General features: G+C 37.8%; 1 protein-coding gene across 14 annotated transcripts in view; it reads left to right on the top strand.

The window, feature by feature from the left end:
- The window catches only part of FRY (FRY microtubule binding protein), a 227,915-nt gene that overhangs the window by 163,798 nt on the left and 39,326 nt on the right, over positions 1-24,791 (top strand). For 10 of the 14 annotated variants that reach the window (XM_039718372.1, XM_039718370.1, XM_039718373.1 and 7 more), the window contains 15 exons: positions 352-608; positions 984-1,130; positions 4,456-4,624; positions 5,378-5,468; positions 7,809-7,891; positions 11,082-11,232; positions 11,793-11,896; positions 15,107-15,292; positions 17,374-17,572; positions 18,152-18,276; positions 19,122-19,309; positions 20,254-20,348; positions 22,044-22,645; positions 24,222-24,319; positions 24,412-24,582. In XM_039718372.1, the coding sequence (XP_039574306.1) occupies positions 352-608; positions 984-1,130; positions 4,456-4,624; positions 5,378-5,468; positions 7,809-7,891; positions 11,082-11,232; positions 11,793-11,896; positions 15,107-15,292; positions 17,374-17,572; positions 18,152-18,276; positions 19,122-19,309; positions 20,254-20,348; positions 22,044-22,645; positions 24,222-24,319; positions 24,412-24,582 (2,666 nt within the window). The remainder of the gene's footprint in view (positions 1-351; positions 609-983; positions 1,131-4,455; positions 4,625-5,377; positions 5,469-7,808; positions 7,892-11,081; positions 11,233-11,792; positions 11,897-15,106; positions 15,293-17,373; positions 17,573-18,151; positions 18,277-19,121; positions 19,310-20,253; positions 20,349-22,043; positions 22,646-24,221; positions 24,320-24,411; positions 24,583-24,791) is intronic. The other 4 variants (XM_039718361.1, XM_039718363.1, XM_039718369.1 and 1 more) reach the window with 1 other exon arrangement.

Here is a 24,791-nt window from a genome sequence, read left to right as displayed (position 1 = left end):
TCTTGGAATTCTAGAGTAACCACCAGTAACTAAATTATTCTTTTTCCTCTTTTTTGACATCCACCTTATTTAATATATATCATGGCACAGTAACAAGAGGTGACTTTTTGTTTCTAAGCCCCGACTGAGTTAGTGATTTTAGACAGAAGACATGACCAATTGCTTGCTATTACTGAACATTAATTCCATGTTTCTCTTCAGGAAATTCAAGAACATGTTTTTTATGCTTGTAGTGTGCAAAGAAAAAACCATCAGGTAGTTTAACAAAGGTCAGAAATGTGATTTAAACAGTGTATTTAGGGTTTCCATCATAAATTAATAAGTTGTCCTTTTCAACTCTTACTGTTTTAGAGGTAAGCCAGCGATTTCCAACAACACATCCAAATGGAAGACAGATCATGCTTACCTATCTGCTACCATGGCTTCATAATATTGAACTGGTAGACAACAGACTGCTCCTCCCTGGCTCAAGCCCTACCACTCCAGAAGATGAACTGAAGGACAAGGATGGGGAAATAGCAGTCACAAGTGGACTAAAAGGCAATGGCTGGGGCTCACCTGAGGCCACCTCCCTGGTTCTTAATAATCTCATGTATATGACAGCCAAGGTAAAAAAACAAATCAAACAAAGAAACTAACCTGTGAAACTTTTGTTTCTTCCCTCCAGTACCAGAAATTTTACACTAGAACAGTCTGTACCAATCAAACAAAACCTGCTTAATTTTAGGATTACTTTTTGAATTTACAGTCCTCAAGACATTTATGGTCTCTTATGATTTAAGTCCTTCTCTGGATCAGAACCTAAATAGTTTTAAATGGAGTTCATGCTCTGAAATCTGTCAGGTAGCTATTTAAAATACTGTTCTGTAACTTTTTACAGCATTTCACTGGGGGTTTTTTGCGTGAGAAAATGTTCTAAAAGAACGTGCTTTAGTTTGGAAGTCTGCATATTTCAAGGAATGTATGCCTATGATTCTTTGCAGTATGGAGATGAAATTCCTGGACCAGAGATGGAAAATGTCTGGAATGCTTTGGCCAACAATGAAAAATGGAGTAACAACCTTAGGATAACACTGCAGTTCCTCATTAGTTTGTGTGGTGTTAGCAGTGATACCATCCTTTTACCCTATGTAAGTCTTTGCACTTTATTTTATTTACTGCTGATTACACCGGTTGTAGTGAAGAAAAAGCTATTACCTGCAGAAAATTAATTTCGGTATCAAAACCAAGAAATATCAACATACTCCCCAACACACTGAACAAAATTAAATGGCAGGAATAAAAGTGCCAGGAAACTGAAATTTAAAAAAAAAAGAAATGGAGTAGTTCAAATCTCAGCCTGCAGCAGCAGAGCACACCCCATTGCAAGTGAGAGGTGGCAAAGAGAAACCCTGTATGTCTGTGAATGGCGACTGTAACAGAGACTGGCCGTAAATTGCCAGAAAATGCTACATCCTTTTCTTTAGCAGACTAGAGCTTTCTGTGGGACATGTCAAGAGACAGAAGATAGTTAACCTTTATAAGCTTACTATATCAGCTTCTGCCTCTGCATGACTGTCATAAATTATCTAACAGTTGCTGCAATGTGCAACTCAAACTGTGCTGGATATTGTTATTATTCAAGTTAAAATAAAATCAGGGCTGTCTGAGAAAAACAGGCTACTTCCATTCCCATGTTCCTTATTGCTCAGTTGCTGAGTGAAACAGAATCTAAATTTAGTGAATTTTCCAGCCCAATTAAAATAAGGGGTTTTTTATTAGTTAGCCTCTTTCCATTTATTTCCCTGAAATAAATCTGAAATTTATCTAAAAAGCCTCATAAGCACACTACATTTACAGTTGCTGAAATGTTTGCCCATATAAGAATAAATAAAATAAAGAAGCCCATGAAAAGCCTCAAAATGTTGTTGTTGTTGTTGTACTGTAGGCATCCCGTTTGTTTCCTTTCATTTGTAGGGTTTACTGTTCTGTATTCTCAAATCAATGTATATATATGCCTAGCTAGTCAAAAGTAGAAAAATTTGAAAGTGGAATTGGTGTAAGAAAAAGTTCAATGTTTATATGAGAGGAAAACAAAAGGATTGATCTGAAAAATGATCTTTCCCTCAATTGTTAGAGAGGCTTTCCATTCAGTGTTGACCATGCTCTGAGCAGGAGTTTTGATGAGAGACTTCCCAGCTTCTTTCCAACCTGCCTCATCCTACAGTCTATGACAGACTTGGGATTAAGGTGGTCTCCATCTATGTTGGCAGAGAACAAGTGGAAATTACCTGTTAGAGGTAAGATAGAAAATGAGGGCTGCTTTACCCTCATTTCTGACAGCTTAGGAAAGGAACAGGGGCAGTTTTCTGAGAGGAAGGAGTAGTCCTGTGCTGACTCCAAATGTAGCCTGACTGGAAAAGCCTGATAACCCTGTCACCTCTTGTCCAGAAGCCCCTCACATACTTTATCCCCCATCCAGGTACTTGCCAAGCCAAAGCTTTCAGCACTTCCTTTTTCCATAACTCCTGCCATGCCAGAGCGCTGAGCAGCCTTTCCTCAAACCTCCTCCACCCAGAGCACTTCTTTCTTCAAATTCTTTTTTTTTTTTTTTTTCCTCAAAACCTTGGCTTTCACAGTCCGGTCCTCCTCCAGGACAGTTCAGTCCTCTTTCTTCACAAAGAGAGCAATCTGTTCTGACACCTCCAGCTTCATCTGCTCATCATCTCCTATTTTGCCCGTGGGACTTTTCTGGTCTCCCACCCAGGCTTCTCTTGGCTGGTGGCAGCAGCAGCTGACAAGGTTCCTGTGTTTTCTACCACCCAATTAATCTGTTTTGTAATGTTGAGTTTAAAGTCTGATTCTCAGATTTTGCAAAATCTGAAAAAGTTCTTCGCTTCTGTAGGAAGCCTGACTGTGCTTATGAGTCACTCCTTTGCTGATAGCTTTGTCTGGAGTAGGAAAATACACTGGTCTTATCACATGCATCTGCTTAGTGTTTTGCTAATGCCCTGGAGTTTAGAGATAAGAAATCCTACCTAACTCTGCTAACTACACAAGACTGCTGATACCATAAACATGTGTCTTCCATTATCATGTAGATAACAGATACACGTTAGCAAATAAAGATCATTGGGACAATTTATCAGCAGTGTTTCAGGTCACCTGGGCTTAAAAGAGCACGGAGCTGCAAGATTGCCAGTTTACCCATCTCCTTTAGGAGCCCCCAGTGCCCCAAGGCAGTCACCAGCTGCTTTGTGCCTTCAGCCATCTGTTCTCCCTGTGTGTGTCCAAGCCAAAAGCATGCCTGACTCACATTTTTTACATTTTTTAAAATCATCTAAATTAATTGCTTTGTCTCTTATGTTTCCTTTAAGCATTTTTTTCCCAGTGCCCCAGTACAAATTGCTGAGCTGTCCATTCTTTCACATTATGTAGGGAAAGATTTCTTAGAGTATTTAAGAGGTTCAGAAGAGTGTCTCTGCAGCAGAGACTCGTGTTGGGAACGTGACCCCTGCAGTGGTGAGAGAAGCTGAAAATGGCACTGTGAGCCCAACCAGAAATGAGCCTTGGGAAGGAGATGGATCTGTCTCTAGAAAGTCCCTGGGAAATTTTTAGCTCAGTAGAGTAAAAGAGACTTTGCATATATGCATTTTCTCTAAGGAAAAAAAAATAAAGAGAAAGAGAAGCAGTAAGGAAGTTATTTTAATGGAATTATTTAAGAGTATAAAAGCAGCAATACTTGGTGAGGCCAACAGGCTGTTCAGTCTAATATATTAGCTCCCCTATAAGAACCTGCTTGGGGACATCTTTAAAAAAAAGCAGGCAAGCACAGAGAGATATTCCCCATATGGTCTCCCAGCTCCAGCAGTTTATGAATCCAGTGGTTTTGAGCTGGAGAGAGTCTCTTCTTTTAGTAGTGATCAGGGTTTTTTCCCTCAAGAATACAGCCGAATTTGGTCTCAGTATGTCAACAGTCCTCATTGCTGCAGTGCAGGTTCGAGATCTTGTTAAAAGATTTACAGAAATTTCCAAAGTTTCTATAAATGATACTCTCAGATTTCTTCAAATCAGGATACATGAAGTCTGTATAAGTAATTGCTCTGCCTTTCTTCCATTTGCTATTACTTTGCTTACTGATATGAGTAGCAACTCAAAGCCTGGCTTACTCTTTGTGGCCACAGCTACAGTTCTGTAGATGTGCATGTTACATACTTATATACATAAACAATTCATTGTGAATGGTAAACAAAAACTTTGAAGCAGTTAAAAGTCTGGTGGGGAAATGATCTTGATGTCAAAGTGAGAAGTTTTATTTTGAAAATAAAATGTACGTAGGAACTGTACGTGGCTGTGGTATCTATCCAGGAACAACACTTGCATTCAAGATAATTTCAGTATTGCAGTGTAACATTCATAATTTCCTTTGGAAATTCACTTTGGTCAGAGTTTAACAACTGTTGCTTTCTTCCACAGATAAAGAAGGTTGCAATATATCTGTGTCGCAATAACACTATTCAGACAATGGAAGAACTTCTTTTTGAGCTGCAGCAAACCGACCCAGTGAACCCCATAGTCCAACATTGTGATAATCCTCCATTTTACCGTTTTGCTGCCAGTAACAAAGCCTCAGCTGCAGCTTCTGGTATGACCTGAATGTGTTTTCTTTATGGTCTCCTGCTCTTTTGAGTCTTCATCTCTTTGCAAAAAACAGTCTCTCACTTTTGCATCCATTCAGACATGCATACATAAAGTACAAGTTTCAGGGCCTTGTTGCATGTCTAAATTACAATTATTTTTCCTTTCTAATGATGTATATGCTTTGTTAACATGTGCTCGATTGTCTTAACTATTTTAATAGCATATTACTAATATTTGATGCTGTTCAGAATTCTGCCACTCTTCAGAAAACTCCACTTTCTAGTGGCTGTTTTACGCAGTACAAGAACTCATCATCGATGCAGTGAGCACAGCAGATACATCAAGCAGTTTCTTGAAAACTGAGAGCCTCAAGGGTGTGGTAGTTCTGTTTTGAAAGGCCTAATGCCATTTTCCAAGCTGCAGTAGTCAAATATACTTAAGAACCAACCCCACATTTAACATTGTACATGGTTTTCCAAATCCTTGAAAAACAACAGACTATGTCTCTAGAGCATGAGCTTAGTTTAAGGAGTAGACCACCGTCATTCTGTTAATCTGCTTCTCAAAGCATGTGAACTTTACACCATCCAGCCATGGAAGCAGGTCCTGGTGTCCTGGTCTGTAGAAGTAACAGTGTTCATTCATTCATGTGTGCGAGTACTTGCAGGATTGTCACTTTCACTGTAGCTGCTAAAAAAACCTGCGAGATGCTGTCTGCTGCATGTAAGAGGTGTTCTTATTCACATCTCATTTACAGGAACCACCTCCAGCAGTAACACTGTTGTAGCTGGCCAAGACAGTTTTCCTGATGCAGAGGAGAGCAGAGTGGTGAAAGAGACTGATGAAAGGTTTGTGGCTTGAGTTTTTTTCCTTCAAAATGTATGTGTTTTCCTAGGCCAAGGGTGAGGTGCTGCAAAAAGTTCTGCATTGTACTGTGAGGAGCTCTGGTGCTCAGATTGATCTTAAGTGGCTTTATTGCAGTATGCATAATTAAAAAAAAAAGCTATTCTCATGATTCTAGTTCCTGACTCTTGTTTAATGGTAAAGGAAGAACTGTTAAATCTACATTCAGTGAATTATCCTAAGGAGGTAATGGTTTTGTAGGAATTATCCACAAAGGTGAAAGAAAAAATTACGAATGTGCATCAAATAATGACTACTAAAATCTTTATGAAAAATCAGATTTGATCACACTATGTGACTTCATGGACAGTGTGTAAATTTAATTTGCAGATTTATATCAGTGATTGCAAGGACACCTCCTTTGTCTTGATGAAATATTTTATAGAGGACATCTATGGAAAATAACTTGCTTATAAATTATATATTCAGTTTAGACTTCTGCTACTTCTGGTACATACTGACAAATGACAAATGAATAAATGCAAAACCTAAGGGCCATCAGATCCTAGAGCACAGATTGTTTCTCTCACAGAAGCACTCTTAGTTTTGCAAGAGAGCTTTGGACAATTTATAACAGCATTTGTCAGTTAGTGTGTTACTATTACATTAGTCACTGATAGTCACTAGCATCACTTCAGTAGTACAATGCTCCTTCCCTAAGGTTCAGGGCTTAGAGGTGCAGAGATAATTATGTGAGCAAACCTTTCCGTACTTCAAAACTTTTGAATTACTTCCTCTCTCCAATTACAAACAAGAGTAGCATTTTGTCAGGTTAGTTAGATGTGACTGCTGATTTAAATGTAAGTAGAAAATGGCACGCAATTCTAAGTTTCAAATTGATAGTAAAACAGATTTGACTTTAAGTGATGTTTTTCAACATATGCACTAGAAATGTACTTAAAAGGATAATAAAACCATTTTTTCTTCTGAATTTTTAATTATTCTTTATATGAATGTTTATGGCTACATAGCTTTAAGATAAATTTTTATTCAGTTGATTCACAGCCTAGTTGAGCAAATGTCTCTTACAGTAGTTCAAGTCAGGATTTCTTGTCTTATATAAATTTTAAATGTGACTACGAAAAGGTTTTCAGAATTCAGATCTGCCAGAGACTTTATGATAAAAATTAAAGGAAAATTACAAAGTTCTGATACTGATATTCAGGATCCTGCTGAAAGATACCTGAGAAGAAAATGAAAAATAATTTGCCTGAACTCATTGCTGGCGTTTATGTTTCTGTAGCCGCTGTAAGTTCATCTACACTTAGTGTGTCAATTTTAGAATGTCCATTAATATTGACTTCATATGCCAGGACATATGAAATAATGAGGGTCCATAGATAGGATACCATGTATTGGAAGGCTGACAATGCATTTGTCAACTGCACAAGGAGTTTATTGCATGCTTATGAGACACACATGCTTTGGAAACAATGTAATACATTGATGTATAGTAAAATACCCTGCACTAAGGTGTATGAACATTAGTAAGAAATTGAATTGAATTTTGTCTAGAAAATCTTCAGTCTTGTCTTGTTTGATCCATGGTCATTTGTAATTAGTTTCCTAGCTTTGCAGGAATGATGATGTTTTTTAGATCATCACTAGTGTGTCAGCTGTCAGTATGGCTCCTCTCATTCCACTTCAGGCCTGATTACCCTGAGAACACAAGGTGGAGGAAGTCAAAGGAGATCACCAGGAAAAGTCAGCTTAGCATGAATCTGTGGCAGATTTGAGGACAGCTGTGAAAAGTTTGCTCTGGCTCTTATATGCCTTAACTTTTCTATTAGGTCTGCTCTGGCATTTGCTGGATTCCCCTCTTGAAGGGTGATCTGCTGTAGTTTTTCCTGCTTGGTACTGGTGCAGGCTTGGCTTTGGACTATCCAGTCAGTCACTGAATCACAAAATATTCTGATCTGGAAGTGACGCAAAAGGATCATGGAGTCCAGCTCTGAAGTGCATGGCCCATATGGGGATTGAACCCACAGCCTTGGCATTATTAGCACCATGTTAAAGAAAAAAATCACACATTTGCAGCATGAGAGTTTCCTTTTGCTAAATTTTAAAGGTTTGTGACACAGGAGCACACTGTTAGAACTTCTCAGAGACTGGCTGCAAAAAATGTTTTGGGGAAAGAATCAGCATTACATTCATTTGCTGTCTACTCCTGTGTAAAAGTGAATGCTTAAGGAAATGCCTTTTTTTTTTTTTAGGGTAAACATAAAGTGCAGATGTTTAATGTCAGTCTGTGTTTTTAATGAAGATTTCTTTTCTTGTATTTGAAGGTTCAGTAATGTCATCAGAGCCCATACCCGACTAGAATCGAGGTACAGTAATAGCTCTGGAGGATCTTACGATGATGACAAAAGTAAGTTATATTCAATTTGATGAAATTTCTGGTGTTTTGGTTGGAGAGGAAAACATTGTAATGACCAACAGAGCCTTTCTGTTTAAGTTCTGTATAAACAGTAATGTAGCATCGGTATGCAGGGAGTGTCCTTATTTCACCTCCATATCTCATTTAATGAATTCACTTTGTTTAATCTGAGTTCAGTCAAACCCATCTGAAGGCCAGAGAACTTCACAGAAAGCAGCAGCAGAGAATCCTCCAGAGAGTAACACACTGGGCCTTTCATACATGGCAAGGCACAAGACTTGTAAGATCATTAGAGCAAGTACTTTGAGTTGTGCCATTTGGCAGTATATCCCTGCAAATCAAGCGCTGTTATATGAGCATGAAAAGAGGCTCAGGAGTTTCCAAATATGAGGTCTTACCTACTCATTAGCTTTTATGTGCTCTCTGCTACCAGGTTGGGCTGCACTGTGCAAACATGTGTTTAGAAGGGAGATGGGGCTCCTGAGCATGCTTCTTGTTCTTTACGTATTTTTACTAAATGGGCTGTAAATGGACACTGGTGCTCAGCAGAGATTACAAAGAAAAGCAGTTAACTCTTGTACAGTAGTGCAAAACTGAAGAGTTTGATGGTTTGACTTCATTTCTGGAATGAATTCAATTTACAGGTTTTGGCTAGGCCCTAAGCAAATGTAAAAAAGGCAGGATCTTGTTATTGACTTTGATCACTGGCTTATTAAAGCCAGGTCAAGTACTATATTGGCCATTATGTCTTGGTTTGGTATTGCAGATATCCTTTTGGAACAGTATTTTGAAATGAAAAGTAAAGATTTTACATATTTTTAAATCCAAGTAATTTTTGGCTATACTCTTCTGCAAAATATGCAAAGACTGTAAAATACAATGCAATAGGATAATTTAATGTACACCACCAACTATTATTCATAATTATGAAGAACAGTATTGACAAAATATTGTGTATGTACAAACTCCGGTGTTTAAATACATAAGAAAGTGTGCAACATCTTAAACTCAGTGGGGTTTAGTACACTTGCCTTGAATTTTTTATGGCTTCTAGTTCTGCAGCTACTTAAAATGCTTCACCAGATGTTAATTGAAGCACTGGTGCTAATCTGATCTGCATGAGCAATCTTTCAAGACAGAGCAGCGTTTATATTGTCAGAACAGCCTTCATAAATACCTGGTTTTAACAAGAGCTTAGAGTGATAGAAAGTTAAAAAATACTGAAATTTTCTTTGCTCTTTTGGAATGTCTCCTCCAGCCAGTGCCCAAATGTTTTTTCCTGCCTATACCTGCAAGTTTCGTACTACCATGAAAATTTATACCAAGTGTGCTTCTCATAGGGCTCCTTTAGCAAGTATGTGAATACCTAGAAGGAAAATAAAATATATTTTACTTAGCTACTGAAATTTATATAGAACTCTAATAAGAGAAAGGAATTTTTATATCTCCTGTCATTTTACAAGAAACGTAATGCAACTTCCCACTTACTCCCTCAGACAGGCAGCCTAGGCTGCAAAGGATTTGGTGGTATGGCTTCTCCCCTCTCTCCAATCTACTTTAACATTCATGTATTGCTGAGGATATAAATAGAGAACACTGCTATGCAGAACACAAACTTTTTTGTTCAGGCAAGGATTTTATGTTTACCTTCAGGGTGCCTTTTTTTTTTTAAATCGTTCTGCGCATAAACCTGTGAAAACAGAAGTGAGGATCTAAGTCTCGGTGTGACCTTCGTGAAGCACTTTGTGAAACCCTTAAATTGGTAGAAATAAGTAGTTCCTGTGCAGTGCTTTTGCTCTGAAAAGCATCTGACAAACATTATCTGGTTAATTCTGGTTAAGAATATGTGAAAATGCCATACTTTAATATATTGTTAAGTCATTTTATTCCTTTCTATCTGTAATTGATCAATCATTCTCCAGAGAATCTAAGTAGAGGTCTAAATCATAAAGCTATAAAGTGTTCCTTAAAAGACCAACACTTAAAAATGGGAGTTATAATGCTGGCATTTTTGAAATAATTGGAGAAGCAGCTACTGCATTGAAAGTCTCCTGAAGATCTGGAAATCTGAAGATGTTTTTCTAAAACTAAGAAGTGATACACATTAGCAAAATCCAGCTCTGATACTTTTGTAGGCATGAAAACAGTTTTGTTTCCCGTGGGAAAGCTGACAAGCATCAGATACATGCTGTTAAAAAAAAAAGAAAAGGAAAATGCTGAGTTTCAAGCCTACCTAAAATACAAAAGCCTAACAAAAAAAAAACCAAAACAAAATAAAAAAGCAAACAAATGAAAACACAAAAAGAAAGAACAGAACAAAAAATAACACTAATTAAAAATTCATAAAGGGCAGTGTTTGAATGTATGTCAAAAACAGACCAAGAAAGGATACTTTCCATGGCAGTGTGTCACAGACTGCCAGACCTCAGAAATAAAAACTGAACAGTGAGAAAATCAAGAGGAATGAGAGGGAACAAAATACAGGAGAGATGAAAGAAACTGTGCAGCTGAGACAAGACAGAAAGTGGTGGAAATAACTTAGTTGACCCACATCATTGCAGATAAACAGGTGGGAGACAAAACCCTAACACTCATTAACAGACAGCAGCTGTCACACTAAAGCAAAATTAAACACATCTTTGAGAAATCCAAGATATCATTCATCCCTGTTGAAAGAAAATTACCCTGAAGATGTTTTTTGCATTCCTTATGCCTCCTTGCTAATTCAGGACATTTAACTTCTGCCTTTGTAGCGTCACTCAGCAGGGCACTGGTGAGGAGTTGCAAGAATGTGTCACTGGTACTCTGCTCCTTGCAGCAGATGGCTTCTGACAGCAGCTTTGTTGGCTGAACTTTTCCCTCATTTTTGAAGAGAAAGTCTGTTGCTTGGTGCTTTGTGATCTGAATCCAACACTACTAAATGACAGCAGGGATTCAGCTGCTGCTCCTACCATTCAGTGCTGTCTGCCTGGAATCTCTTTAATTTCCAGCAGCATGAAAGAGGGATTAAAAATGCATCACTTGTTATTGAACACAGGAATCTGCAAACCTCACGGCATCTTACCACACTGTTCCAAACAGCTGAACTCATGTGTTAGCATAAAATCTCTTACAGTATTTTGCAAAAATAGGTAACCAGCCATGAGTTTTAAGCACTTCTTTTGAATGCTTTTCCATGCAGATGATCCTGTTTCTCCATATACAAGCTGGTTATTGAATATTGTTGAAACCAAACAGCCGCATCCCCTGCCCATGCCTTACAATGGAGGATGTTGGGCACCACTCGTGGACTATCTCCCTGAAACCATCACACCCCGGGGACCCCTTCACAGGTGAGCAGTTTCTCATTCTGACACTTCAGACAGTGAGATGCTTCCTCTTAGTAGTTGACCAACACCAATCCTGCTGTCCCACCATTCAGAACATCTGAAACTCATACAGTTAATTTCTGGTGATTTCCAGTGCAAAAATCCACATGCAGTGAAAGCTCACAATTCTGCCAGATTTCAACCAGAAAGCCTATTTACAATGTAGGACATCGCTGATAAGAATAAGACTGATGAAACAACTGAAACAGAAAAGGAAAATTTATTTTCCCAGGCTTCTGTGCCTATTATTCATAGCACTTTGATCTTTTATTCTAACTAGGCCATGCATATTCTGAAATTCCTATTTTACATAATTCATATTGACAAGAATAGGGGTTTTTTTCAGTAATGGGTACTTGTTTGCTTGATACTGTAAGTAAAGTGCTTCAGCATTAATTGTATTGAGAAGAAATGCCACAAATCTGAACATTTATAGGTTGTGTATTTCTTCAGAAATAAGCATCCTGTTTGTGCTTTCCTGTTTCCAAGAGCTTTGAAACTGATGCTTCAAACTTAACTTCCAGGTGCAATATTGCTGTTATCTTCATGACTGAGATGGTAGTGGATCACAGTGTGAGAGAAGATTGGGCTCTTCACCTCCCTTTATTGCTACATGCTCTCTTTTTAGGTAAGACCAACAGAACAAGAAAGAAAGTATAAATGTACTCCCTCCTTTTACTTTAGTTTTGCTGAAGCTATGGTACTCTGTTTTTTACGTGTTTTATGATTTCTTCCCTCCACCCTAAAAGAAAAAGTCCAAGGCAGTTGCAGTCTGTAAATTACTCTCAATACTTTGAAGTTTTTGAATATTTTCGCCAATTTCACCCAAATTTGAGATGTGTGTAGAAATTTGAAGATGAATGACTTCCTAAAATATCTCTATGAAAATGTGTGGAATGGCCCCTGCAAGAAAAGGGGGTGAAACTCCTGCCTTTGTCCAGCTTGGTTAGTGATGACAGTCTATACACACCTTGAACCTGGACTACACACACCTGTGCTGTCTCTTGCCTTTGCAAAAATAGTCTTAAGAGAGCCAGGATAGCTGTACTTTAGAGGTAATGGAGGTAGGACACAGACCACTGGAAAGCAAAGCTTCATTAATTTCACTGCTGGTGGAATACTTTATCATCAGTGTGTTCCCTTATGTACCTGGGCCCTGAGGCACTGCTTTTTCCCCACTGCTCTGTCTGTTCCTGACTGCAGCACATTTCATCTGGAGGCTGTTACCTTCCTTGTCCTGCCATTCAACATTACCAAAAGTAAGTGGCCTAATTTTTTAGCACACAAGGGTATTCAGCATTATAAAGCCATTCCCTAACTTCCATGGTTGATAAATTATAGTGTTCACAAATAAACACAGGCAGTTGTGAGATAAATGTATTAGAGCTGAGATCACAGTTCACTTCTCATTCAGTCACCATAGTTACCATTAAGTATTCACAGTCAGTCTGGGAAGATCTGCTGATCAGCAGGCAAAAAGAGATTAAATTGGGATGTTACAGCACAGTGGTAAAATGAAATTTATGTTGAAGAAGATACTTGTTCTCCTTTACTGCTGCTCTGTTACCAACTGTTCTGCTTAAATTTTTTTGGTGAAATAGGGTTTGTATATCAGTACATTGATTTCACAAATCAAATAACCATTAACTGATCAAGCAACATCTTTACTATGATTTGTAACAAGTGTGAAAAAACTGGTACTTACACTTAGAAATTGTCACAGGAATAAATTAAGAACCTAAGAAGGAGTAGTACAGAGCAGTGTGACCACTGCAGCTAAGATGGCTTTAAGGAGTCATCAAGGAGCCATGTAAATAAACATATGCAGAAACAGAGTTATGATACTGGTAATCAATTAGAAAAATATCTTCAGTTGTTTGTGCAATAAGGTTTCAACATTACAGATTTTTAATAAAGAATAAATAGAAATGTATTAATACCATGTGAGACAATCCCTTGGCTAAAATCTCACCATTTTGAAATGTGAAATTAAAATTAAATATAACTGGTAACTAAATGTAACTAGTTAAGTGGTAACTAAAGTGAGATCACAGCTTTCAGGTTTCAAGATCAACTTCTTTAGAGTTGTTATACCTCCTGTGAAAAATTTTTCTGTTCTGGAGAGAGGTCTTGTGATGTTGTAAGGAAGTTATGCCACACTTAGCCAAAGGTATGAATGTAATTAAAAATTAAGTATTGCTGTCCTGTTGGAATGTGAGCAGGCAGATACATCTGACTGAAAAGCAGACTAGAGACTAGTATGTTGGCTAGATGGAGAGCTGGTATCCTTTCATTTATTGGAAGGAGTGAGAAAATACTAAAATTAAAGAATTTTGCAATGTCTGTGTGTTTAATAGGTTATTGAATGGTTTGTAGTACTGTTGGTGAAGCAGGCAGGCAGACTGCTGGTTTGAACTTGCTTATCTCTGGTGCATGAAAATCACTGCTGTTTAAAATCTCTTTTGCAACCAGTGTGAAATTAGTTGAACACTAGACTCCTTTCCCATGGAAATGTGTCCATGTCACAGAAGCTTACCCTTCTTGGAACTCTTGCAGGTTAAAGAAGGGACCAGCACTAGGCGAGCACAAAGACTGAAATGTTCTTCTCATGCCCTAGTTGGAAGATCTGTGCCAATACTTTTATACAACTTGGGGTTTAATAGAATTTCAACTACCACTGTTGCCAATATAGAAATTATTTTCAGCTAAAAGACATTTTTATAACCTTTGAAATATATGTTGAAACCAGGTAGGATGGGTTCATTATCTTCTGGCAGGTGGAAGTAGATGGAGAAATGTGAATAGGAGCAGAAACCTTAAGAAGCTGAAATAGAGGTGGGCAGGATGGCTACAGTTCTTTTGGAGGAGGCTGTTGGGAAATGAGTAAGACCAAGGGTCATGGGACCTTGAAAGAATTGCCCTTAGGAGCCAAAGGTACAGTGTTCAGACTGTGGCAGTATGAGCAGCTTCATTTTTGCAGGGCAAACAAGAACCAGCATGACTAGAGTATATTAGAAAATGCCTGACTTGAAAGATCTGTTGGCTGCTGCCACACAGAGTAATGAAGTAAGTGCTTTTTTGAAGAGGGATATATCCTGAGAAGAAAGGAGTTGAAGAAGAAAAAAGTTAACTTTCTCAACACTGAAACTGCTCTTAAACAGATGAAAGTATGTTTAAATATACTGCAGGGTACTGAAAGAGAATCAAAATGAGATTACTAAAACAAGTGCAGAAATATCTGTTTCCTTCATATTTGTAATTTGTGAACTATTCTGGCTGTTTTAAAATCTTACAGATGTCAGTTGTGTAAACTAAACCAGAGTCTTTCAGTGCTAGACCTTCAGTTTGAGTTCTGCATCCTGAGTTAGGGGCTGATGTCTCATGCTGGTCAGTGGTAGTTGAAGTTCTTTTTCAAGTGATTTGTCGGTCAGTTCCTTTTTTAATAAATCAGTACCTGCCTCTTACAGTTTGCACACATTCTAAAACTGACGTCTGTGCTAGAAAGCCAGATTCTGTGGTAAGCAATGTAATTTCAACCACTATGAAGAATACTTCATCTTTAAAGGTTTTCCAGACCTGTCAAATTAACTGCAGTAAGACAATGCACAAAGCTGGATTGCCACTCATTCGTTGTACCTCATGTGTGGGACTTCAGTCTGGAAACTGAATATACACATACATTTAAGTGACAGCACTGGTAACTGTGTCTGGAAATACTACATCTTTTGTTTATTTGCACTGTTATCATGAACTGCCTTGGAATTTTTGCTATTACTGGAATGTGAACTTGTTTATTATTGCTTCATATTCAGAGATTGCTGTAACCTTTTCTTTTTAGGTCTTGACCATTACCGCCCTGAGGTCTTTGAACACAGTAAAAAGTTACTGCTTCACCTTTTGATTGCATTGTCTTGCAATAATAACTATCAAGCCATTGCATCTGTGCTTCTTCAGACCAGAGAGATGAATGAGACCAAGACTCTGACAGTACAGCCAGCATACTTACCTGAATATCTTTACACAGGTAATGAAGCAAAAGGACACTTTATCATACTGTCAGGTTTTGATAAATCAAAGTAAGAAAGTGGCAAATAAGAACAGTTCCCATTAACACTAATTCCATGTGAACTACCCTAGGGATGCATGCAAGTTATTATTAGGCAACTTTTCATGATATTGAAAAAGTTACCTAATGTAAGGCAAAAATATGTAATGTAGTATTTTAAAATTAATAGGGCTAATAACTTCCTGATTCCCCCCTCAGGGATCCAGAGTTACTTTAAATGAGGACAATCATTCCTCACCCTTAAAAGAAATTATTCTGACACAGGAAGAGCAGCAAGAATGTGCGGCTCAGATTTTCCATTATTAAATTAAGTTTCACATGATACACACCCTCCTTTAAATCACTGATACACTGCTTTTCTGTCCTGAAATCTCTTTCTACATTAGGAGTCTTACTTCAGACCTCTGCTGAGGTCAGTGTTCTATTACTTTTAGCAATTTACCTGTTTTTAAAGGAGTTGGTTGGAACCAATTTGTAGAAAGCTGCTAGTTAGATTTACTGCTGTCATAAAATATTACTAAAAGCAAGTGTTCTGTTCCATTTTGAAGGAATCACAGAACCACTTGTTGTGGTGTAGGATTAGTTGTCAGTAAGAGGGTGAGGAACTTTACCATACAGTGAAAAATGAAAAGTAAAGATTTTCATGTCAGTGCCATTTCCCTGGTTATTTAGGAAGTAATAAGGAATTTGGCCTATAAAAACTATTACATGATAACTTATTACTATTTTTTTCTGAGACAAGACAAAATTATTTTAAAGCAATGAGCAGAAGGAATAGGTATTCTAGATTGATGAACTATTTTGGCCAAAGATATTTCATTCTGAATAACTTCTGTGAAAAATTATCTCACAATAATTTCCTGTCTGGAGTTGGGTGGGTTTCTTTCCCACTGCACATCCATGAATTATTAAATACAGAATAAAGTTATTACATTAAAATTATATTACTGCTTTCTGCCAAAACGAAAAACAGTTTTCATTCTTGCATCTAAAAAATGTAATTGTTATCTCACAATAATTTCCTGTCTGGAGTTGGGTGGGTTTCTTTCCCACTGCACATCTATTAATTATTAAATACAGAATAAAGTTATCACATTAAAATTATATTACTGCTTTTCTGCCAAAACGAAAACCAGTTTTCATTCTTACATCTAAAAAATGTACCCTCATTCTGACCCTCTGGAGTTCAAGAAGTTATCAAGACTTGGTGTTTTGGACTGGTTTTTGAGAAGCTAATATAAAGAGTGAGAGTGTGGGTGAGTAGCTATAGCAAAGCATCCTTACTGAAAAAGCTTCAGCTCAGTTTTTTTCCATGTAATGTCAGACAACTAAATTAAGAGTCTTCTGATTTGCAATGGATTTTGTCCTGCTTCCATTTTTCTCAAAAGGGCTTTTTTTTTCTGTTGTAGGTACAGCCTAAACATGACTAGAAGTCTAACCTTAAGAAAAAAGGTCTTGGTTTCTAATATTAGCTCTGAAACTGTGGCAAGCTTTTGATCTGGCAGAACTCTTACTCAGGTGTTTCATCCTAATGCTGAAAATACTTTGTATGACGAGTCCAGTGGGTATAGTTACTAAAGGTGTTCCAAGAAGCCACATTTGTGTCTTGATTTCCATTACATTGGTAAAATTAGGACAGCATAATCATTCTAAAAATTCCACCCAGCGGTTTTTTTTCCATATCAGACTAGCCCAGAGAAGTAAACTTTACATGCACTTTGCCAACTTCTAAATTCACTTTTAAAAAGTCCTACTTCTGAATGTCAAATGCCCTGGAATATTTGTACTGTTGTCCTTGTGCAGTAAAAACAGAAATCTTGACTAGTTTTCATTTTATTCTGAATTCTACACATTTAGAAACAAAGTACCATTTTCACTCCCGTCAGTATTTGAGGGTTGTGTTCTGCAGGTTTTCCCCATGTTTCCCAGTGGAAGGTTTCTGCTGCTGACTGTGAAAAGACCTGCTTGGCAGACACTTTAATCTGCAAAGCTGGCCCACCAGTGCATTCCATCTTTATCTCCTCCCTTTTGGCTGGCAGGTGGCTTTGACTTTCTGCGGGAATACCAGTCCTCTCCAGTGCCAGACTCCGGCTTGAGCTCCAGCTCCACCTCCTCCAGCATCAGCCTGGGAGGCAGCAGTGGAAATCTCCCACAGATTACACAAGAAGTTGAGGACGTGGACACTGCTGCTGAATCAGATGAGAAAGCAAACAAATTAATTGAGTTTCTGACAACCAGGTAATGCAGATAAGCAGAGGATACGTTTGTACTTGAAATGCACACATCCATGAAGCAACTTAAAGGAAAACGACTGACCTCTAATAGTAATTACAGACCCCATTCTTCTTTTATTGATACTTGCAGTAGTAGGTAGGTACTAAAAAGCACTACAGTGTCAGAAAAAAAAAAACAGAAAAAAAATCTTGCCTGACAGAGATGTTTAATTGACCAATAGTTTTATGTTCAGAAATGAAGTAATAGAAGAAGCCAGTTTCATTATTATAAAATTAGATATCAAGTGTAAAGTGCATAGTGAAACTAATATTAACTACCAGCTACAGCCAGCAGATTCTAGGCACAATGTTGAATTGAAAAACAGGGATTTGTTTATGCTGCTCTCTACACAGCATAGCTTATATTTTAAAATGCAGCATAGGAATATTTATTTACTTTTATTTAAAATTATGTTTGGTTGCATGTTTACCAGGTCAAGGATCTGTAAATATCTAAGTACCGTACAGATGATATATTTTAACTGATTACATTTATTTCAGATAACTCAAAGAAATTTTGCACTTTGTTTTGTATTTCTTTAAGGGCATTTGGTCCACTTTGGTGCCATGAAGATATCACTCCCAAAAATCAGAACACCAAGAGTGCTGAACAGCTCACTAATTTTCTGCGCCATGTTGTATCTGTATTTAAAGATTCCAAGTCAGGTGGTAAATATTTTGCTTTCATAACTAAAAAAATATTCCCTCACGGTCACACTTAGTGTTTAGCCTGGGACTTAGCAGATCTGCTTATGCAGAAGCACAGTAAATATGTCTCAACAAGGATGTATGACATATGAAAGAATTGCTTTAAAACAATCATGTTAGATTAAACTGTGCCTAAGTGTTGAATATTTCTTCAAAGCTGTTGGTGGAAAGCCTTTTGATTGATTCTGCCAGATAAAATCTCCTCTGTGTCCTGTTAGTAAAATACATCACAGCATACTAAGTAAATATACTTTCTTAAATTTCTGCTGGCAATAAAAGTTTATTTTTCATTTATTATGGTTTTTAGAAGATAGGGGATGTGCTGATTGCATTTTGAAAACCAGCACAGTCACTAATTAAATAATTTCCAAGATCAAAGCAGAATGCAGCATCGGTATTTATGTTAAAGATCTTATCCAAAGCCTTCTGAAGCTAATAGAAAGTCTCCTAATTCAATTTGACTTCAGGTTTGGGAGTGTTCAGAAGTTACTGTTGCTGCCAGCAAGAATAGTGAATGGCTTGCAAGTTTGTCCAGGAATTGTAAAAAAGAAAAAAAAAGTCAGATTGTCAGTTTCATACTTCGAATTTTGTTTTGCAGTTAATTCAGTTAATTTTCTTGCATTCTGTGCAAAGTAAACGTAAAATTCTCCAAAGCGCAGACATTTCTGCACCTCCATTTCTCAGTGTTTGCAGCATAGACTAAAGAGCATATCCTCCTCACAGAGTAGGTTCAGCCTGTTCATGACCCACAGTAAAGTCTGTAATAAAAAAGAGGGAAAAAATTGACATCCTATTCTTTTGCTTAGGTTTTCATTTGGAGCAGCATCTGAGTGAAGTTGCTTTACAAACAGCTCTTTCAAGCTCTTCCAGACATTACGCTGGTCGCTCTTTCCAGATATTCAGGGCCCTAAAGCAGCCCCTTTCTGCACATGCATTGTCTGACCTCCTGTCAAGATTGGTAGAAGTTATTGGAGAGCATGGAGATGAGATTCAGGTATGCATGTGTAAACAATGCTTCTTAGAACTGTTGATTCAATGCATACTTAATTTAAAATTCCCATTTTAACAAGATGTTCTGGAGTCATGTGAGTAGAATGTAGAATGTAGAACGTGGCCTCAGAAAAGGTTACTTCTGATTTTGCTGAAATCATACGTAGCTTAGCTAAGCCTTCATCAGGCTGTTGCAATCTTACATAGCTCTAAAGAGAACAACTATGAAATTTTAGTAATTGTCACTCAAAATATTAGTGATGACCAATTTTTTCCTTTTCAACTTCATTAATTTGGGTTTAAGGAATCCATCATCATCTGGTGATGTAATCTCACGACATAAAATAGACACTGTCTCATTCCTCAGGAGTTAACATGTTTAGGAGTAAAGAAATCTACACCATCCATAATAATACAAAGCTTACACTGACTTAATTTGATACAGACCTTTCACAACACTATGATGTTCATTCTGTTGAGCTAAACAGACTGAAATTTTGCATTACAATCAGAGACTATCTATAGCAAGATTCAAGATTTAATAAAGAGAAATACTGGCTCCCAGTAAGAAATAGACTGACATCACCTCCGTATTTTATTTAGGTAATGAAACTGCCACAAGATGACAGTAATACTCTGTCACAACAGCTTGTGTAGAATTTAAATCAGTGACCTGCAAGTCGGAGGTTCAGTGTGTCATTGCCAATCCCTTGATGAGATATATGCCTTTCTTACATAACTTCATAGATCATTCAGAGGCAGAAAATAAAACATACTTGTAGTGACATTGTAATGTTCAGGGCAGTGGCTTTGATATGAATGTTGGGGCTTTTTTCAGGAGAAATTATAGGTTTTCAGTAGGTGCCTGTTCCTTTTATGAACTGAAGATTTTTAAATGTTACTGTTTTGAATGTCTTTGCTAAAATGCTTAACCTCCTGCATTGGTAGGGATATGTAATGGAGGCACTACTTACTTTGGAAGCTGCAGTGGATAATCTCTCTGACTGTTTGAAGAACAGTGATCTTTTGACGGTGTTATCGCGGTAAGAATCTGTTCTCCTAATGGTGTTTTCTTCAATGCTTCGTGACATTAAGTGTGCAGTTCTGAAGTCTAACAGCAAAAAATAATTTTGATAGGACTGACCTTATTTGGTGGAAGTTACGTAACCTTCCGAGAACCGGACTATGAGCACATTTCAGCCAAATTTTGCCATAGTTGAAATAATGTTGATAGAACTAATAAAACTTCACAAAGTATTTTAAATTCTACCTTGCTGCCACTTGGCTGTAACCTACTTTAATATCCTTTAAAAATATTGTATTGCACCTTTGTGTCATACACCTGAAAATGTATCTGGGAAGGAACATGGGTTCTGTAGTACTGGTTTCATACAGCGTGTCATTCTCAGGTCAGGTATTCCTCAGGAATAAGTGATCGTGGTTTCTTCTCAATAAAACTAGGGAGAATTTTTGTGTAGACATGGATTTTGCTTGATGTGTTGGCCACCTTTATTAAACCCTTGGCCTGAAAATAGACGTTTGTACATCGAGGGAAGTCACAGGCTCCCTCTGTAACATGGCTGTTGATAGTACTGAGGGAGATGAATGTCTATCTGACTCCTAATAGTAACAACAGAATAGGTACTTTTTTTTTTTAATATTCATAAGTTACTGTGCTTTACCTGCAGCACAAAAATACCAGGGCTGTCATTTCTGAAGCTAGAAGGCAGGGTGCTGTGCCATGGCAGAACCCAAGGAACAGAGTAGAGATGGATAAATATACTTCTCCTTCCTAAACTAAGGGCTGTTTATCTTTCTTTAGTGCACATTTCAGCAAAGAGCAATATGGAACAAAGAGTACGAAACACTCCAGAAAGCATTGGGGTGCAATATACTTTACCCTGACATTTGATTCCAGAATAAGGTTTTCTTCAAGTAATGTAGACGGTAGAGACTCATAGTGTATGAGGTAGGAATGGGATCAGAGTCAGGAATTAGCTTTTCTCCAGAACAAACTTCCCTTGCATGTATCAGCACAGCACATTCCTCTGTGCAGATAATTGATAGGTATTGTCTGGATCATCACGTGGTAGTCCATGAGGAGGCATTAGTCATTGAAATTGAAGCACCTACACTTTCTGTAAACCATCTTGAATAGATCTTAGGATGCAGGCAGGACAGGATGCAATGAAAACAAATTTTCAGAAGTATTGGCAAGAGCCTGGGCAACCAAATGACAGGTTTCTTGAGGATAATGTGGTATATTTATGGTTCTGCTTAAGATATGCTGGTTTTTCTGCCCACAGTTCTCACATTACCCAGCAAGCAATTGTGCATGTGCCTGCCAGCTGTGCCAAGTTCAGGGCTTGCTCCATTGATGAGGGCATTTTAAAGACCAAAGTTGTTTTCAGTTCTGTCACAGTCCCATTGGGAATTGCCATAAGTCACTTCACAGCTCTGTATTTCTTATCCCCATGTCATTCTTGCCTATGTAGACTGTAGGCTATCCTGCTCTGATTTGCTGCAGTGCCATGTGAATCTTATCTCTGTCAGATCTATGGGCATGTCTGTCTTCTGGAAAAAAGAAGGCAGGCTGCAATAGATGCTTTGGTGTTCTATTTCTTCCATTTAAATATTTATTTACAGTCTGAAAAATACTTATCTTGCATCTGATATGTACATTACATGAAAGCTGTGCATTCACACAATGTAACGGATGTTATAAATCTTGGTTTCAGTTCATCTTCACCAGATTTAACATCGAACACCAAACTGACCGCAAATCGGAAGAGCACAGGGCAGCTGAATATGAATCCTGCAGGTGGCAACACAGCCACTGCTGAGCGAAGTAGACACCAGAGGAGCTTCTCTGTACCCAAAAAGTTTGGAGACGTGGACAAGTCCTCGGACCCACCACGCAGTGCAACACTAGACAGAATTCAAGCGTGCACCCAGCAAGGCCTGTCCTCTAAAACCAGAAGTTCATCCTCTCTAAAGGACAGTCTCACCGATCCATCCCATATTAACAATCCAACCAACCTACTGGCCACCATCTTTTGGGTTGCTGTGGCTTTGATGGAATCAGATTTTGAGTTTGAGTACCTAATGGCACTGCGGTTGCTGAATAAACTTCTGGCTCATTTGCCACTAGATAAAGCTGAAAACCGGGAGAAGTTAGAGAAGCTGCAAGGGCAGCTGAAATGGGCAGACTTCTCAGGACTTCAGCAGCTACTCCTGAAAGGATTCACTTCCCTTACTACCACTGACCTCACACTCCAGCTCTTCAGTTTGCTGACACCAGTGTCTCGAATATCCATGGTGGATTCCTCTCAAGCCATAGGTAAGCCATTATGCTCTCCTCTCTTTCAGTTTCTGTTGCACTGACATTTGGTGACAGACCTCATTCAGCTATCTGAACAAAACCAAAAATAGCAATTTTTCTTTCTCTTACAATATAGCATAATGTACTTTTGCTTTGAGCTGGGTGAGCTTTTTTTGGAATTTCATAGAAATAATGACCTGTTTCTAGAAAGTGAATCCACAACAAGATTTTGGAGGAGAGAAATCATGTGTTATTTAGCATTTAATTTCTAGGTCTTTAGCATCATATAAAGTTTCTGATTGGTGACAAAGTAAACATGTAAGAAGATACTGTCAAAATTTCTATTACCTACTTGGTCAGTTTTTCTATTCAGTTGTTTGCAAACTATATCAAACTGCTTGATTTTAAATACGTGTTTTGTGGTGTTTTCTCTAAAAATATAAAAATCAAAAACTCTATTACACTCTAGATAAACTACAGTAGCACAATAGTGAGTGAGGAGAGAGGCCTGGGTTATAAGGAAGTAAGACAGAATTTTGAAATTCCCCATTATTTAGCTGAGGTTGTGGCTACTTCTTAATTATATTTCTTGAAGTGAGTTTCTGCATTGTACCAGAGTTTTACTCCTCTCTTTTGGTCAGAAACACAGATACTAAGACAGATGTCCAGGCTTTACAACTTAGTCGTAACAAGCCTAGACACAGAGTAAAGGAATGAATGCCATGAACAGCCTGCCCATTTCTAAGAACCTGTGTGGTGCCTGTGTTCCACGTTTTGGTTGGGAAATTCATACTGTGACAGTACCATCTGGAGGTATCTTTCCTTTTCCCTGAATGCAAAGCAGGAGTAGGGAAACCATGATCCTAATTTCAGCAATTTGTTTAATTGAGGGAATTAATGGTGAGGGAATGAAAGGTTAGAAAATTATTTTCATAGAACAAATTCTTTCTTTTCAAAAAGCAGATTGTGTCCAGATACAATTAGTTGACTTCTGAGCTCCCACCTGAACTAGAGCAGATTTTGTTACAGCTCTCTGTTACAGCTGCTGCAGGTATTGCATCAACCACTTTGAGCTATGAGTTGGTGCAGAAGATCTGAATCCCAGTTCCAGACAGCACTTAAGCTAATTACAGCACTTGGAACTTTGTGCATTATTATTACCCTGAACAGTGTAAAACAGTGGAAGCTGTGCCTGGCAGCTGCCCAGAACAGTTGTTTATTAATCAATACTCACTGAATTTCTTTTTGTGTTTTAGCAGCTGTAGTGAAAATGCCACTGGTTAAGACTGTCAATAAACCAGTTAAGTAGAAAAGATAAAAATTATCTCTAACAGAAATATGCAGCAGTGTTTGCAGAAATAGGCTCATGCTTTACAAGAGTATTGTTGCCTAAATAACATAGTGGATTTTCAAATTAAGGCCCCTTTAAGACAAATACGGTGTGGTCAGTGGTATGACCACCTTGACAGGGTCTGTGTGAGTTTATGGCTAGTGTAATATTGGAACTGTGACCTCCCATGAAACACCAATTTAAAGATCACTGTGGCTCTTGCTGCCTAGAATATATGTTTTGTCCTGTATTTTCTTTTTCTAGGATTTCCACTGAATGTTTTGTGTCTCCTGCCCCATTTAATTCAGCATTTTGACAGCCCTAACCAGTTTTGTAAAGATATAGCCGAAAGGATTGCTCAGGTATGAAAATAATTTGCTGGTTTGTACATCCTCAAACCCTGTAAATGCAGTTGCCTTGTTCTTGATATGTTTTGATGTTTATATTTAATTAGGTTTGTTTGGAGGAGAAGAATCCCAAGCTATCAAATCTTGCGCATGTCATGACCCTTTATAAAACACACAGCTACACAAGGGACTGTGCTACCTGGGTAAATGTGGTTTGCCGTTACCTTCATGAAGCATTTGCTGATATTACTTTGAGTATGGTTACATATTTGGCTGAGGTAAGTTTTTCAATAACTTTTCACTGTTCTAACTCTTCTGTTGCCCAGCAGCCCAAAGAGATGAAGTGTGCCATCAAATTACTGGGAGCTCTGCATCTGTTATTTATAATTAAGAAATAAAAGCAGAACCTGTCAGAAAAAAAAAAAAAAAAAAAAAAAAAAAAAAAAAAAAAAAAAAAAAAAAAAAAAAAAAAAAAAAAAAAAAAAAA

The sequence above is a fragment of the Passer montanus genome, unplaced genomic scaffold (genome assembly GCF_014805655.1).
Source record: "Passer montanus isolate IOZ18808 unplaced genomic scaffold, ASM1480565v1 scaffold4, whole genome shotgun sequence".
Taxonomy (NCBI): Eukaryota; Metazoa; Chordata; class Aves; order Passeriformes; family Passeridae; genus Passer; species Passer montanus.
The sequence above is the reverse complement of the archived record's forward strand: the minus strand, read 5'-3'. Positions and strand labels throughout refer to the sequence as shown.